Source organism: Malaclemys terrapin, chromosome 5, assembly GCF_027887155.1.
Source record: "Malaclemys terrapin pileata isolate rMalTer1 chromosome 5, rMalTer1.hap1, whole genome shotgun sequence".
Classification (NCBI taxonomy): Eukaryota; Metazoa; Chordata; order Testudines; family Emydidae; genus Malaclemys; species Malaclemys terrapin.
Genome location: NC_071509.1, coordinates 19,693,650 through 19,710,371, shown reverse-complemented (window position 1 = coordinate 19,710,371; position 16,722 = coordinate 19,693,650). Strand labels below are relative to the sequence as shown.

The 16,722-nt window shown below is 41.1% G+C and overlaps 1 protein-coding gene across 5 annotated transcripts in view; it reads left to right on the top strand.

Moving 5' to 3' along the window:
* ZFYVE28 (zinc finger FYVE-type containing 28) overlaps positions 1-5,355 on the top strand; it is a 294,752-nt gene extending 289,397 nt beyond the window's left edge. For 4 of the 5 annotated variants that reach the window (XM_054030704.1, XM_054030703.1, XM_054030702.1 and 1 more), the window contains 2 exons: positions 1,100-1,203; positions 3,026-5,355. In XM_054030704.1, coding sequence (XP_053886679.1) covers positions 1,100-1,203; positions 3,026-3,157 — 236 coding nt within the window. In that variant the 3' untranslated portion in view covers positions 3,158-5,355. The remainder of the gene's footprint in view (positions 1-1,099; positions 1,204-3,025) is intronic. The other variant, XM_054030705.1, reaches the window with a different exon arrangement.
* Positions 5,356-16,722: the final 11,367 nt, after the last annotated feature.

Genomic DNA, 16,722 nt, shown 5'->3' with positions numbered 1-16,722 from the left:
GCAGGTTCCGGGGTGGCTGAGGAGGTGGTGTTTGCTACTCAGCTTCCCAGGTTCATCAGTAATCTCCCTGGACTCCAGAGAGATTACTGATGAACCCGGGAAGCTGAGTAGCAAATACTGCCTACTCAACCATCCCGGAACCTGCATGGCTTATATATAAATCTCAGGTTATTCAGGAAGAGCTACTTTTGCTTTCCCCGGGTGGCTTGGGGTCTCGGGAGGGGAGGTGTGGTGTGACTGGGGGATCGCCCAGGACTCCTCCCACAGTGTGGGGGCAGAGAGGGGGCTTGGGGTTCCTGCCGGCCCAGGGTTCCTCTGGGGAGGGGGAAGGGGCTCAGAGCTCCACTCATGGTGGGGGGGAGGGAAGCGGGGCTGTGGGCAGAAGGGTGGGGCTGGGGGGTTAGCTTCCACAAAGGGGAGTCCACCTGCCTCCCAAGATCTTTAGAAAGGTAAAGGCTCTATTTAAACTCAATGTTTTGATTGACTGGAGCTTCTGATCCTGTGGTCTTTGTGCAGGCAAACTTCCACTAAGAGCAATGAGTGTGTTTCTGAGGGCTTAAGCAAGGAAAGAAGGATCAGGCCCTTAGTTGATTATTTGGAGAGATATGGGGTGTGAGGGTGTGGGGGGGGGGTTAACCAAATTGAGGAAAAAGTGGGTTGCCTTGTCTGTAATGAAGCCTGACGGGCGAGTGAATACAACGCTGTACTCTAGGCTGCTTCTGTTACATTGCCAAAAAAATACTTATGGTTCAACCCCTGTAATTAACATTCCTGCCTTTTACGCTTTCCCTATCATTGTCAGTTTTACAGGATACTCTTTATTTCCTATGTTAAAGGGCTGTGCAGTGGTTCCATATTCTGTTAAATGACTACCCTGCTCTACCCCAGAGGTGGCTGTATTTTAGTGGAGGGAGAAGTGATCCCTCTATTAGCCTTTTCTCAGCCTAAATGGATGTTTGCAAAGCACTTTGAGATACTAGTCAGAAAGCTACTATTGTTATATACATTTAATATTTTATTCCTCCTGTTCCCTGAAGGCCCCCAAGTAGCACTTGGTTATTATTGTTCTATATGCTCCGTGTTGTTGTGTTTTTGATAGATCCTCCTGATTGGGTACCAGATGAAGTCTGCAGCTACTGCACTGCGTGCAAAGCTCCTTTCACAGTAATTCGCAGGAAACACCATTGTAGGAGCTGTGGGAAGGTAATGACTCAGTAAAAACAACTGATATGCTGTCTGCTGAAAAGAAGAGCAAATTCATGCAAACCACAGGAATTCACACTGCAGAGGCAACCATGCACTCTGCATCATAAAAAACTTGAGCTCAAGATTTTTTTAACGGACTTGTGATTTTGGTTGTCTACATTTGTGGGTGCCCAATTTGACACATTAAAAGGGCATGATTTTCCAAAAGTCAAGAGCACTCATCCTCTCAAAATCAGGCCCTTTTAAGGTGTCTCAGGTTGGGCACTCAGACTCAATACTAGCTTTTTAAAATCCTGCCTTGAAGCTTTAACAATTTCCAGCAGCCTGCAGTGTGGGAATGGCAAATGTTCCAGCTTTGAGCACTCTGTGTCACTGTGTCCTTGCTTTTGCTGTGTTTATGTGGCATACACATTGTGTACAAAGTGTATGAGCGGCTCAGCAAGTGTGAGTGGAGAGTGTGTGGGGGAAGGTTAAGCTCTAGTCACACTGCGGTCCTGTGAACTGAACAGTAATGAGTCTCCAGTCCTTTCTGCACTTTCTCTCTTACTTGTAAGTGCACAGGATAAAAAAGAGATGCGATATAGAATGGGTGTTTCCAAGGAGACATGCGATTAGTCCTTTCTTACAATGTTACACTTCAGTTGCAATTTTAATAATGCTTCAAGTGTCCAATCCACCCGAGTCTCACTTATGCAAGGAGTCTCATTAACTTTGATAGCACTGTTCATGTGAGTAAGGAATACACACATAAGAGATGCTATGCAAGGTCAAGATGCAGTTTATTGTAGTCACGGCCTGATGAGGGCTTTTAGCTAAAATTCACTAGAAGGTGTTTGCCATAGAGTTGCCATCTCAGACTGCTTCTTCATTGCATGGAGTGGCCCTGCAAGCTCCCCACCCTCAGTTTCCCCTTCTCAAGAGTCTTCAAGAATACATGTAGGTTAATAACACCCATGTCATTGTCTATATTAATAAACTATCCATCTGAAATCCCAAAATGGACTTCAAAGATCCTGGCTCCAGCACCTTCTGTGATGCTTGGCTCTTGATCAGTCTCAATCGTCCTTCAGACTGGAAGACTCTCGGGTGTATCCCCAGCACCCTCCACTAGAGTTCAAAAGCAGGAATAACACAAACCGTGTCCACCCACCTGGGCTTCATAAAAGTCTCACATCCCTCCTGGGTATTTTCTGGCTCCCTCCCCCATTACGGGATAGTGGCCTCAGGGGTGCACCCCTGGGCCTTCCTCTTGCTCCAAAGTCTGCTCCTCACGCTACCCAGGCCTCTTGGCTTCTGTCCTATCTCCCTCTTCCCGGACAGCGCCTGCAGAGCTTTCTGTTCTCCACTGCTTTTTGCTCAGGCAATGAGAGCTCTGTGTCTGCTCTCTCTGTCCCCTTTCTGGCTGACTCAGTTCAGGCCTGACTCACCCAGACTCCCTCACCCAGGAGGACCCAGGTACCTTCTCTTAAGCCCAACTGGGGGGGTCAGCTGACTAGTCACAGGTGCACTGGCCTCTTCCCTCTTAAAGGGCCTATGACAGTGTTAAGTATCAGAGGGTAGCCATGTTAGTCTGGATCTGTAAAAAGCAACAGAGAGTCCTGTGGCACCATTAAGACTAACAGAAGTATTGGAGCAGAAGCTTTCGTGGGTGAATACCCACTTCGTCAGACGCATGACAGTGTTGTTTCCCAGTTCCAACACCTCACAGAGGAGGGTCATGCACATAATTTTCTGTCCCTTCTTCTTTAAGAAAACTGCTTTAGTCATGTCAAATACAAAAAAAATGTAAAGTGGAATCAATCTCTCTTGTATTTTTCAGATCTTCTGCTCTCGCTGTTCCTCCCACTCTGCTCCATTACCTCGCTATGGTCAGATGAAGCCTGTCCGTGTGTGCACTCACTGTTACATGTTCCATGTCACTCCTTTCTACAGTGACAAAGCTGGTATCTGACATAATAAACTAGTGATGTACCTATTGGAGTCTTATATGGACTGATATTACATTTGATCTAAGCCAAGAATTAACTTGAAAGAAGGACCTTGTGTGGGCACGTAGGCTTTGACATCCATTACTATAAATTTTGTACAGGCAGTTTTTATTGCATTTTATTAAGCTGCAAAAGGGAAGCATGAAGCATCTGTAGCTGTTAGGTTACAGTACAGTCTTCCATAAATTTCTAATGTTAACGTTACAATGCCATATGCAGAATAAAATGCACTGCGTGGAAAGAAATAGGGCTCAGAGAAATGAACAAACGCTGCTGCTTATTTTACAGATTAAGAACAGAGTAGGTGGTTGACTCTAACTTACTCTCACAGCAAATCATTTCCAAAGCTAGGGCACTTCTGCATTCACTAGTGTTCTAGGATGCTTCTGAGTGTGAAGGTCAGCTCTTGTCTGCCGGTTGCTATTCAGCTTTTCCATTACTTGATATAAGCTACCTAAGCTAACATTAATTGAGGCAAAACATTTCAAACTTGCATTCAATATTCATGTAGGCAAAATTCTCTTTGAACCAAATAGGAAGAACTGAAGTTTCCAGAGCAGTACATTTCTGTTGCCTTTCATTTATTCATCACAGCAATAACTCGGTGTCTTCTAAAAATTAATTCTTACATATTTTAATTTAATTCTATATAATTTGTGGTGATTGAAGTTGTTTACATGCAGCATAGTTCAAACCAATTCCTGGTAATAAAAATATAACATGAGAGAGACTTTGGTTTGCAATATCAGTGATAAAATACTAACCTAAAAAACAGCTCCAGAGGAAATAGTCAACAAATTAATGAATTGCTGTTAAAAACAACAACATATTTTTGGAAAAGTTAAGCACTATAAGTGTCACATGTTACAGAACTTATCCCAAGCTGTGTTTTTTAAATTTTTAAAATGATTTTCTAAAGGCAAACATTAACCAATACTGTATATTTTTATTCAAAAGGTCTGAAATATTGGCCTAGCATCTGAAGTTTCTTATCGTCCATAGTTGGCTGAGTAATTTTATAAAATATTTCATACTCTTACTTTTAGATCACCCTGCTACCACCTCAGAAGACATTTACATTTATTTTAAACACCATGGCTAGATTTTGGTTCTCCTTGGATTGGAAAAAAAATTCACATAGATTCATGCAATGATCTTGCACAAAGAGCTGTGTGAGTACTAGATTTTCAAAGGTGTTTGGACATGCTTTGAGTTAGCCACATGAAAAGAACAATGCAGCATGCTGCGGTTAGGGAGGAAATTATAGCAAGAGCTTTTTGCGGTATCCTGTTTGGTGACTTGCAGTATTACACAGTGTTTCAAGACGACGGAGAGAAGATAAAAAAGTTGTTTGCGCTATTTTGCTCAAGAAGGGTCCTCATTTAAAATGATAAAGCAAAAACTGGTCAGTGTTTGTGTGTGTGTGTGTACATTCCCTTTGCTTTGTGATTTTTTTTTTATCCAATGCAGATGAGCCATATAAGGATATACAGCTTGTTGAAATTGCTGCCGTGTAAATCAGATAAAACAGCTTCACTAGTTTATGTGAAATGCACAAGCCTTATGAAGCTAGCTGTGAGTAAATTCAGCTGTGATATGTTTTCCTCACTTTATTTATATATATGTTTTTTGCAAAGTCTCTTTCACATAATCCTCAAATTGGAGTGTCACCATTCACCAGAGTTTAGCTGGCTCAGGGTGGGTAGCTTAGATGTGAGGTGGGTCGTATGGTACAAGCAGTGATACTTATTCAGGCTTAAATCTCAGGCTTCACATTGCAATGATTATTGCAGTTTTATTTTTCGAGAAACAACAAATCTAATGCTTCTTTTATAGGATGAAAAAAATAAAATGCAACAAACTTCAATTGTGAAATAAATATGCACAAAAGTTGCTTCTGTGAAAAAAATCTCATTTAATGGACTGAATATTATTTATTCAAGCTTGTTTTTATTTTGTAAATGCTGTAATTCAGAATCATTTCCATAAATATGATATTTAAGGATCTCAGACACTATAGTTTCTTATGTAAATACAAACTCCTATTTCTCTTACTGAAAAGCACAATGACTATATCAATACTAAAATGCATTTGCCTCAAGGAAGACTTTCGTCTTGTAATCTCTTCAGATAATTAAAATGTCAAGACTTTCTACTTCCATGTGCTGGGTTGCTGTTTCATTTATTGGTCGGTTTGCACACAATGACAGTTGACATCCTGTCAAAGAAATCAGTCTCAATCCATTCACACTGTACCCGTTTATAGGTTTCACAGGAGAAACAAAAGGCTTACATTTTTAGGGAGAAATTTTCCTCTGTGCAGAGGGAAAGCGAAAGGCCTATTTAACATTCAGGTCTTAAATGAGGCATAGGCCCTTGAGCTGGTGTTCTACAGAGGGGTGAATTTCATCCTTTGAGAATGTGTTGTACGTTATGTTCTTATATGCAATGACTGCTTCGCAAATTGGATATACTGGGTCAGATTAAAGAAGAATCCATTCTGTGAATGACTAAAATCTTCAATAAGAATAATCTTCCTTGGATTTACCTGCAGTGTTCTTTATACATATGCCTGATACAGTGAACAGCACAACATGTCAGTTATGAAAGTTGTGGGAGTGCAATACATCCTGTGAAACAGGTTTAAAAATCATCTGAAAAGCTATCTTTGGATGGCCCTTTTACTCGATAAAAGCATGTTGTGGCCATGTAAACCACAGCTCCTCAGGACTATAATAGTAGTAAAAATTGAACGGAGATGCTAACAGTAACAACTAATTTTTGTATCTTGGGCAAGGTCACAGTTTCAGTGGGGTTAGTGTACAGAATATTTAGGGCCAAATAATGTTCCTACTGACTTTAGTGGAAGTTATATATAACTGAGGGCAGAATTCGGTCCTAAAAGAGCATGTCCGTGGCATGCACAATGGTTCACAGTATGTCTAGGGCAGGAAACAAGGCAGTCTTGAGTTTTTTCCCACAACCATGATTCTATTCCTTCTTGTTTGCCAGCTCCTTTTGAAGGGGTCACGGGAGAGACTGGAAGTGAACAAAAGCAGCATTACCTTTGATGGCCGTATTTCACGTGGTCATGGACCTCTCCTAACAAGCATAATACATCTGTAACAAGGCTGTTTCTGAGGAAGCCAAAGAAAAATTATAAAATAATCGTCTCTCCATGTTTATATTAATGAGTCATTGCTTCCTGATCGCTCTCATACAGTTGGTAAAGTGGGATGGGGTATCAAGGGTTCCCTCTTGTCATGAAAGAAACAGGAATAAAAACTATACTTTGACTTCCAAGAGCTCCTTTTAGCCAAGAACCTCAAAACACTTTAAAAACATTAAGCAGGCCTCACTACAGCCCCATGAAGAGGTGGAGATCAAATGGATGGGCAAAGAAGATGACTTTGTCTGCATGTTGTCTGAACAGAAGGGGGGCAGAGAGAGAGAGAGAGAGAGAAGAATATTGTAGGAGGATATAACAATGGGCTGAGTGGGAGATTTTGCTGGGGGGAAGAGTCAAATACAATTCCACCACGATCTTTCCTTTGAGCTGGAGGAAAACAGCAGCACTCTCAGTATCTTGTCCCCAGCTGAACTCGCTGTCAGATTAAACAAACTGGAAGATGCTGCGTCTGCATCCTCGGTTACCTTGGCAATCCTCTGATATCATCTCTTCACCACGTGCCAGGGCTGCAGCTCTCCATTCCATTACAGGCAGGCAGAGAGACTTTTATGCTTTCTGCTTCATTAAAATTATTGCTTATACATCTTTATTTGTAATTACAAAGGGTTATGCTCCAGGGTCAGATATGTATTTCTAGATAGGAATGAATGCTGTACCTTGCTGGTAATGTTTTGCTGAAATATGTTGTGTATGATGAGCAATCTCCTCCCTGGGGAATTCTTTGAGCACTAAGTCTTCCAGTCTCTTACATTTTCACTCATTTATTTTCCCTTCCCACCATACACTTCTCTCAGTTTCTTCTGCATAGAAACTGGGCAGAATAGGATGCAACCTCCACTGGAGCTCATTAATACTACAGTTCATAGACTCATAGACTTTAAGGTCAGAAGGGACCGTTATGATCATCTGGTCTGACCCCCTGCATGCTGCAGGCCACAAGACCCTTCCCTGGACTCTGCCGTTGAAGTCCCCAATCCTGTGTTTTAGTGACTTCAATCGGCAGAGACCCTCCTGCTAGTGATCCCTGCCCCATGCTGCGGAGGAAGGCGAAAAACCTCCAGAGGCTCAGCCAATCTACCCTGGAGGAAAATTCCTTCCCGACCCCAAATATGGCGATCAGTAATACCCCGAGCATGTAGGCAAGAGTCTCTAGCCTGACCCTTGATGGCCATTATGCTATTTACGTACCATTGCTTGGTTTTCCTTGGCTACTATGTTTTACCATTAAACCATTCCCTCCATAAACTTATCTAACTTAATCTTAAAACCAGATAGGTCCGTCGCCCCCACCGTTTCCCTCGGAAGGCCGTTCCAATATTTCACCCCTCTGATGGTCAGAAACCTTCGTCTAATTTCAAGCCTGAACTTCCCCACGGCCAGTTTATATCCATTCGTTCTCGTGTCCACATTAGTACTAAGCTGGAATAATTCCTCTCCCTCCCTTGTATTTATCCCTCTGATATATTCATACAACTAGAGGCAATGTTACAAAGTGATTCAAGGAGCTTCCTTTCCTATTGCTTCTGTACAGTGCACCTGCCAAACCCAGAAGTGCTGGATGATTTTGAATCTTCCCATGCATGTTAGTGCATGATGCAAATTCTAGACCATCCGGCTGGCCTGCTAGCATTGTCACCACTTAAAAAAAAAACATATACCAACAATTGCCACACCAAGGTGTCTAAAATGCAGCACTATTTCCTTATTCTTAGAACAAGAGAGAAGGCAAGGCCAGTATCTCAGATCCCATGTGTTAACTGTTACTAAATACTTTATCACTGAGAACACTCTATTTTACATTAACTATTATTAACACTGTGATAGGAGTTTCTCTTGGCTTTTAAAAAGGATACAAAAGATAAGAGGTTTGTTGTTTGGCTGTTTTTAACCACAGGTCTGTTCTCATCAGGGCTAAAATGTGAAGATAATATTACCCTTAATAATCAGTATTATCGGAATCTGCTCGCAGTTGCTTCTGTACAGGAAGCAGCCTATTCTCCGATAAGTTGGTCTGAACAGTTTCAGCCATTAATTTCACCACTTGTTTTTATGAACCATGAGGGATCTGGGTCCAAAGCACAAGCTTCCTCACTGACTTCAGAACCTAAGTGAGTAAAAATAACTGACATTCTGTCAGAGGACACCTCTAGTCACAGATCTGTCTCCACAATGGCAGCCAACCCATTGTGGATCTGATCAGGTTGATTGCAAAATACATGGAAAAGTCCTCGCAGTATGAAAGGTCTCACTGTTTCCAAGTGGAGGTCACCAGGACTCATCTGTCAGCCACTTTAAACAATTCTGCAAGAGATGGCAATTATTGTTCATATATCCCCATGGATACCAGAGACACAGTTTTAGTAGACAGACTCTGCCCTTTACAGCTTACGCTGTCAAGCCTATGCCTGAAAGCTGTTGAGTGGCTGCCATTTAATGGAAGTGGAAGACATTCAATATGCTGCTGGAGAAGGTACTCAGCATGTTTCAGGATTGGAGTTAGAGAAGCAACAGTGAGAAATGTCTAACAAAAATGGGGAATATGGACTGATGAGCTGCACTATAACATGGAAAGAGTCCGTGCACATTTTGGCAACTCAGTATTAGGCCTGGATGTGCTGACACAATTTTTTGAGGGCCTAAAGTCAGGGAAGAGGGTGTGAGTGATGTTCACTATTGCATGGCCAGACATAGCAACCTTGAATAGCTGGGCCAAAAAAGTTCTAGTGTGTATGGGAAAGGCAGACAAGACCAGGCTTCTTGTTCACCTTTCTGTTAATCACCCCAATCCCAGAAAGTAAAGTCCACAGAACAGTAACACTGCTGACAAGCATTCATAGAGGATTTTAACACTTGAGTGTAGGTTAAACCTAACTGTTATTCCAGAAAGTGTTATTTGTCTAGTCGCATAATAATACATGGTTCTTTACAGGACAATAAAAGACATGGTCATTGCCCCAAAGGGCTTATACCTAAGTTCAAGGAAACACAACACAAATAACACGTGTCCTAGGGAAAGACTAGAAAAGGATGGGAGACATGAACAGGCAGAGGAAAGGAAGTATTGTCCTGAGGGCTATGATTATTAGACTGTGGGTAAAGTTTTCAAAAGCACCTAAGTCTGATTTTCAGAAGAGACTTAGGAGTCAGTTGGATTGAAGCGCTTTTAGGAACTTAAGTCCTTTTGACTTTCAATGAGAGTTAGATTCCTGAGTCTTGTTTGAAAAGGAACTTGAGTCTTAAAGTAAAATAAAATAAATAAAATAAGGGAGATATCCCATCTCCTAGAACTGGAAGGGACCTTGAAAGGTCATTGAGTCTAGCCCCCTTGCCTTCACTAGCAGGACCAAGTACTGATTTTGCCCCAGATCCCTAAGTGGCCCCCTCAAGGATTGAACTCACAACCCTGGGTTTAGCAGGCCAATGGTCAAACCACTGAGCTATCCCAAGTGTCTTGTAAGTCACTTGTGTGTGTTTGAAATTTTTACACTGTACATTTGGAGCAGGGACCATGGGCCAGCCACATACTCAGCTGGTTATCTAAAAGCAGCCCCACTGAAGTCAATCGCTTCCAATGAATTTCTTTAAAGTCAAATGAGCTGTTCTGATTCACACCACCTGAGGATTTACCCCATTATGTCTTTTCTTCTGTTGTCGTCTGAAGCAAACTATTGGGCACTCAAATAATCAGTTTGCCTGTAGAGGGCATATAGTGCATGAAGGTTGTTCAGGAGGGCTGGCCAGAGAAAATGAATTACGTTTTTTACATTTTTTTTCAAGATTTTAACATTTGTTTTTCTTCCTTATCGGAGCAAAACCAAGACCTTCTAAATGTTGTCATGAAAAAAACAGAGAGCACCCCATTCCTGAACTGCCAATAGGTGAGTGCCCTAACCACTAGACTATTCGGGTGGGGGTTGGTTTGTGTGTGCCTGTCTGTCTGTCTGTCTTCTCCTCTTGCCCCGCCTCCCTGAAATTCCATCCTGGCCCTGAGACTGATAACGTTCCCACTAAAAGTTTTCATATAGATGAATTGGCATTTTCCGATCATCCGCCCTTCCCCAAAATTGTTACAAAATTCTATTGGTAAGCAAGTTTCTTGTTAGTTATCCTGGAAGAGCCTTTTTGAAATACATAAATAATTTAAATCACTTTCTTTGGCTCATCTGTGAAAAGCTAACGGGTAGTATGAAGATATGCTAAGTTTTCTTCACTTGTACAAGTTCATAAATACATTTAAAAGAAAACAGCTTTGGGATTTCTCTAGTCTCACAACTTTGGTAGCTGAAAGAGGAAAAAATAGAGAAACTAAACAGTTCAAATGTCCACACTGTCAATCACTGAAATGTTTGATTTCATCTTGGGATTTTTGATTCTTGTAGCTGCTGCATAGAATAACAGTGATTTCTGATCTTCTCAGGAAATGCTCTTTTTATCAGGGAACAGAAATGAAAAGTTTCAGTTGAGGTTTATAAACCATTTCTTTCTAAGAGTAAAAGCCTTATATAATTTAAAATATTAGTGCATAGTGTTTCTGGAGAAAGCCTGCTGCATTCACCATACAAACCATTCAAACAAGGGAATTTAAGTAATTTTTTCCAAGTATTTGATACCACTTGGGAAACCCCACTACATAGCCAGTCTTCTGAACTATTTCACATCTCCTTACTCCAGGGGTATTTGAAGTCACGTTCTTCAAACAAAGCTGGCATCTAGTCTTAAAGCCCGGTCCTCCACTCCAGCAACATTGGACACGCTAGCTGCATCGGTGTTACTAAAAGATGGCTTTCTTGCTCATGATCACTGCATTCTTAAAAGCCACCATATTTTCTCAAACTTTGATCAGCATTGAGCTTCAGCTCTTAAAAAATACAGGAGACACAATAGACTCAGAATGTCTAAATATGGATATGCCCCCTCATTTCTTCCTCTGACCATCTCTGAAACAACCTATCTATTATTTGGGTTGAAGGGAAGGCCATTGCAAATAGCGCCTGTCTGAAAACTTTAGGTTGTAAAAGTTTTACCTCTTAGATCCCTGTTTATATTCAGAGACTCTGCTCCCACATGAAGTGTTTGTCTTACACTGGAATGCTAGTTTGAGGAAATACAAAGGAAGGAAACAGGCTTCAGAGTGAGATCCTAAGTCTGAGGAAAAAAAGGAAACAGAGTGTGGACTGAGCAGTGTGGGTGGCCACTTAGGGTATGAGTGTGGACTGAGCAGTCAAGCCTGGGGAGAAGGCTTGAGTTGAGCTTTTTCCATCTTATTATTGTCCTTGTTAATAAAGTCAAATCCCAGGAAAGGGTTGAGTTTGGATCATTCATTCTACGTGGACTGTGTTTTAGAGCAGATTAGGAAAGCCACCTGCTCAGATAGACCACGGTATGTTGATCATGTACTTAGTCTCAGCAATATTAACAAAAACACAAGTCCTAAGGAGTTTTTTCTTCCTTTGCCTTTCTGCTCAGTTTTGTTGCAACGAGAAATAGAAAAATTGAAAACTTTCTATTTTAAAAAAGCTTAATTGATATTCGAAAGACAGGGTGAGTGAGTTAATATCTTTTATTGGACCAACTTCCATTGCTGAGAGAGACAAGCTTTCAAGCTTACATAGAGCTCTTCCTTGGGTCAGTTTTAATTGATCTTGTCAAAAATAACTCAAATATCCACAATATGATGATTCATATTAATATACAACAAATATAGAATATTAAACAATGTTTGAAATAACTGGAAAAATCATTAACCCTCAATCAATTCTGAATACACTTGTTCCTACTGTAAATATCTCAGAGAGCAGGGTATCTGAGTGACAGTACAGAGTAATAAAACGGTGATTGTCTGTCATTTGAGACACAACGTGGGTGAGGTAATGTCTTTTATTGGATCAACTTTTGTTGGTGAGAGAGAGAGAAGCTTTTGAGCTACACAGAGCTCTTCTTCAGGTCAGCAGAAGTTGGTCCAAAAAAAGATATCCCCTTACACACCTTGGCTCTTTAATATCCTGGAACCAACGCAGCTACCACACCACTGCATCAATGGAAGATTGTCTGGCATGTCATTCCTGGAAGTTTTCAAGTGCTCTCTCAAGGCATGGCTGATGCCAAAATGTGCTATTTACCACTGGAAACCAGTACTTGCCAAATCACGTCTTCATAGCTACCCTGTGTACTGTGGGATTCAGCATCTGATGGTTCCTTACTCTGTGACCTCATTTACTTTCCTTGTAGTTTCATGTGGAATGTTAAAAAAATTGTTCAAACTCCTGACATAAAGTTCACGATACAGCCTCATGGAGAAAAAAGGGGTGGACTGGCGTATCGCTAAAGTAAAAGTTCTCAAGAATAGGACTTTCTTGCCAAGAATATTGTATTATGTTTTAAAGATATTTTTTAAAGAGCATATGGTGTTCCCAGGAGTTAAGCATTGTTTTGTTTTATCGCCAGGTTCTACTTGCTTTTTTGGGGCTTTGTATTCGCTAGAATAATGCACTGAGGGATAAAGATGAAAAGAAAACTGCTTCGCTAGAGTTTTATGCTGCATTCCTCCTTATGTTGGCTTAGTGTCTTTTGTGAGCACCCATTTTGATCAGACTTGCACTGTAAAAGTTTGTTAGAATTGATTTTTTGTATTTTCCTTTGCATTTGTAGTTTTAACAGATAGCTGTTTTTATGCTAACTTCTGCTGGGGAGTAAGCAGACGGATAGAGAAACAAAGGGATGCTAGAAGAACACTCACAAGACATAGTGTGGGTGGGAAAGCATCCTCCCCACACTTATGTGCACCTAACAGTGTGAGAAATGATACACACATCTGCCACAGTGGGCTATACACATGGACCCAGGGCTTCAGGAGAAAAAATGTGGCTGACTCAAGTTTTAAATATGTATATGTATATGTATATATATATATATATATTGCTTTAAAAGGGCCAGTTTTACAAAGCTGAAAACAATCAGGAGCCAAATCAGCTGGGAGAAAACATTTAAACAGAAAAATGTGAATGATAAGTGGGAAGTGTTAAAGAACATTTTACTAGATGCCCAAAAAGCCACACTCAAGAAAGAAGGCTATACTGGTTAAAAAACAGCCTGGCTTACAGGGGAAGTATAATAATCAATAAAAAGCAATATATAACAAATGGAAAAAAGCAGGAAGTAGATAGTAATAGATATAAATTAGAAGCTAGAAAATGTAGAACATCGATAAGGGAAAGCAAAAGGACACAAGGAAACATGTATGGCCAGCTGAGTTAAGGACAATAAGGGGGTTTTAATATATATTAGGAACAATAGGAATCCTAATAATGGTATTGTTTCATTGCTAGATAGAAATGGTAGAACTGTCAATAATAATGCAGAAAAGGCAGAAGTGTTCAATAAATATTTCTGTTCTATATTTCGGAAAAAGCCAAATAAGTTTATCTGTAATAGTGTAGGCTAACTTGTACGTGACCTCTTGTGGCCTCAGGGTGGCCCCACAGGCAGACTGCCTCAGTATCCCCCTTCAAGGGGCTCCTTAAATAACTTGCAGACCTTTTTGTCCATTCATACCCCTTCTCGGGTTCAGATTTATTTAAATTAACAAACATTCAAAATAAAGTTCTTAAACCTATCTGCGTACTTCTTTTTCTGGTCACTCCCATGCCTTTCCTGCCTCTGCCTCACTCCCCAAGTCCCAGGTTTCTCCACTGGAGTCTACTCACTCCCAGCAGTCTCTGTATTCCACTCGGGTCTCCCTGAACATCCCTCTTCTCCACGCCACTCCCAGGGTTCCTGCTTTCCTTTATAAGAGAATCAGATGGACCCTGTTCAAGTCTGAACTTAGTAACTGGGTTTGGCTGGCCTGCCCCAGGCCTCTAGCCCTCAAGGGGCAAGCCACCCTGTTACCATATCATGTGATGATGAAACATTTTTAATTCCCAAAGTAACTAAGGAGGATGTAATACAGCAGCTACTAAAATGTTAGATATTTTTTTAAATCAGCAGGTGCAGAGAACATGCATACAAGACTTTTAAAAGAGCTGTACAAGGAGCTGATTAAAGTTGATTTTCATCAAGTCTTAGAACACGGACAAAGTCACAGAGGACTGGAAGAAAGTTGTCATGAATTCAGAGTCTGGGCTATGCCTTGGCCTCTAAACAGTCCCCTTGGAGTAACCCCTTTAGTATGAAGAAGAACAGGAGTACTTGTGGCACCTTAGAGACTAACAAATTTATTAGAGCATAAGCTTTCGTGGACTATAGCCCACTTCTTCGGATGCATATAGAATGGAACATATATTGAGGAGATATATATACACACATACAGAGAACATAAACAGGTGGAGTTGTCTTACCAACTCTGAGAGGCCAATTAATTAAGAGAAAAAAAACTTTTGAAGTGATAATCAAGATAGCCAAGTACAGACAGTTTGATAATAAGTGTGAGAATACTTACAAGGGGAGATAGAGTCAATGTTTGTAATGGCTCAGCCATTCCCAGTCCTTATTCAAACCGGAGTTGATTGTGTCTAGTTTGCATATCAATTCCAGCAAATATTGATATTCCATATCAATGATATTGATATGGAATGATATTGATATTCCATATCAATACTGCTGAGCTGGAATTGATATGCAAACTAGACACAATCAACTCCGGTTTGAATAAGGACTGGGAATGGCTGAGCCATTACAAACATTGAATCTATCTCCCCTTGTAAGTATGCTCACACTTCTTATCAAACTGTCTGTACTGGGCTATCTTGATTATCACTTCAAAAGGTTTTTTTCCTCTTAATTAATTGGCCTCTCAGAGTTGGTAAGACAACTCCCACCTGTTTATGCTCTCTGTATGTGTGTATATATATCTCCTCAATATATGTTCCATTCTATATGCATCCGAAGAAGTGGGCTGTAGTCCACGAAAGCTTATGCTCTAATAAATTTGTTAGTCTCTAAGGTGCCACAAGTACTCCTGTTCTTCTTTTTGCGGATACAGACTAACACGGCTGCTACTCTGAAACCCTTTAGTATGCTGGACCCCAAGGATCCACACTGTTATACAAGGGCAGGCCTGTGGTTCCAGCAACCCTGCTTCTCTCCATGGCTTTGTGTAGCAAGTACAACTGAAGTCAGACTCTTGAGAGAGACTTTACCTTCTTAGGGAGCAGTGCATTTCAGTAAGTATTTGCTGTGACACTGGGCAGCCTTTTCAGAGCAAGATAACATTTATATCACCTGCAATACAGCATCTGGGAGTGTTTAAGTTAGAATGCGACAGACAGATAGTCTAGCGTTCAGATTGGTGGAAGCCCAAGATCCATATTCTGCTCAGATTCCAGTTCTCTCTCTTTGTCCCTCCTCTCAAAGTCTTGCAGCCAACTCTGACTCATTCATAGATTTTTAAGGCCAGAGGGGACCATTATGATCATCCACTCTGACTTCCTGCATAATACAGGCCATATATTTCACCCAGTGATTCCTTCATCAAGCATTACAGTTTGAAAGTGTTATGCACACAGTCTTACAGGAACTAATTGCCCCCAATATAGGTAAGTTATCTCCATGCTATAGCTGAGGAAATGGAGAGAGAGGTTAAATGACTTGCTGAAGGTTACACAATTGTTGACACACACAGGCTTGAAAGTCAGGAATTGCTAGCTCCCAGCACCTAGCCCTGTACCTTAGGGCACAAGGTATTTCTGACATCTGAAAAGATTAAATTCTTAGTGGACTGAGAGTCTTGGAGCTGCCATAGCTAAACCCTGGCTGGGATAATTTAGTTGGGGATTGGTCCTGCTTTGACCAGGGGGTTGGACTAGATGACCTCCTGAGATCCCTTCCAACCCTGATATTCTATGATTCTATAGTCCCCAGACTACAATATTTTTATCTGCTTTGGGCCGCCCTTTGAAGGTTAGCCTGGTGTCTTTTCTAGTTATCCCTGTTTTTGTCACCCATTAGACTGTTTTCCTTCCAGGTCAGGAAGAATATTGCTCTAGGCCACGCTGCCCTCAGCCTCCTATGTGTGCTAAAGACCTGTCTAGAAGGAGGGACATGTTGCAATAATTGGGGCTTGACGGGCCTACTCCAAAGGTGAGCCTATAAGAAAAGATTGAGTTACTCAAATGTTTAAAAAAAATGGGAAGCGTATTCCATTGATCCCGATGTCTGTTATTTAGCTTGATTTGAAAACTGTCCATGCTAAATATGTTTTCCTGTTACAGCCAGGCCTTATCATAAAAATGGTATGCCCTTCCAATTGGTTTGTTACAACTTGCAAATCCAGCTGGACACCATAGACATAGGCCTCAATTTGCAAGTGTCCGCTAATTTGAGCATCTCAATTTCAGGCTA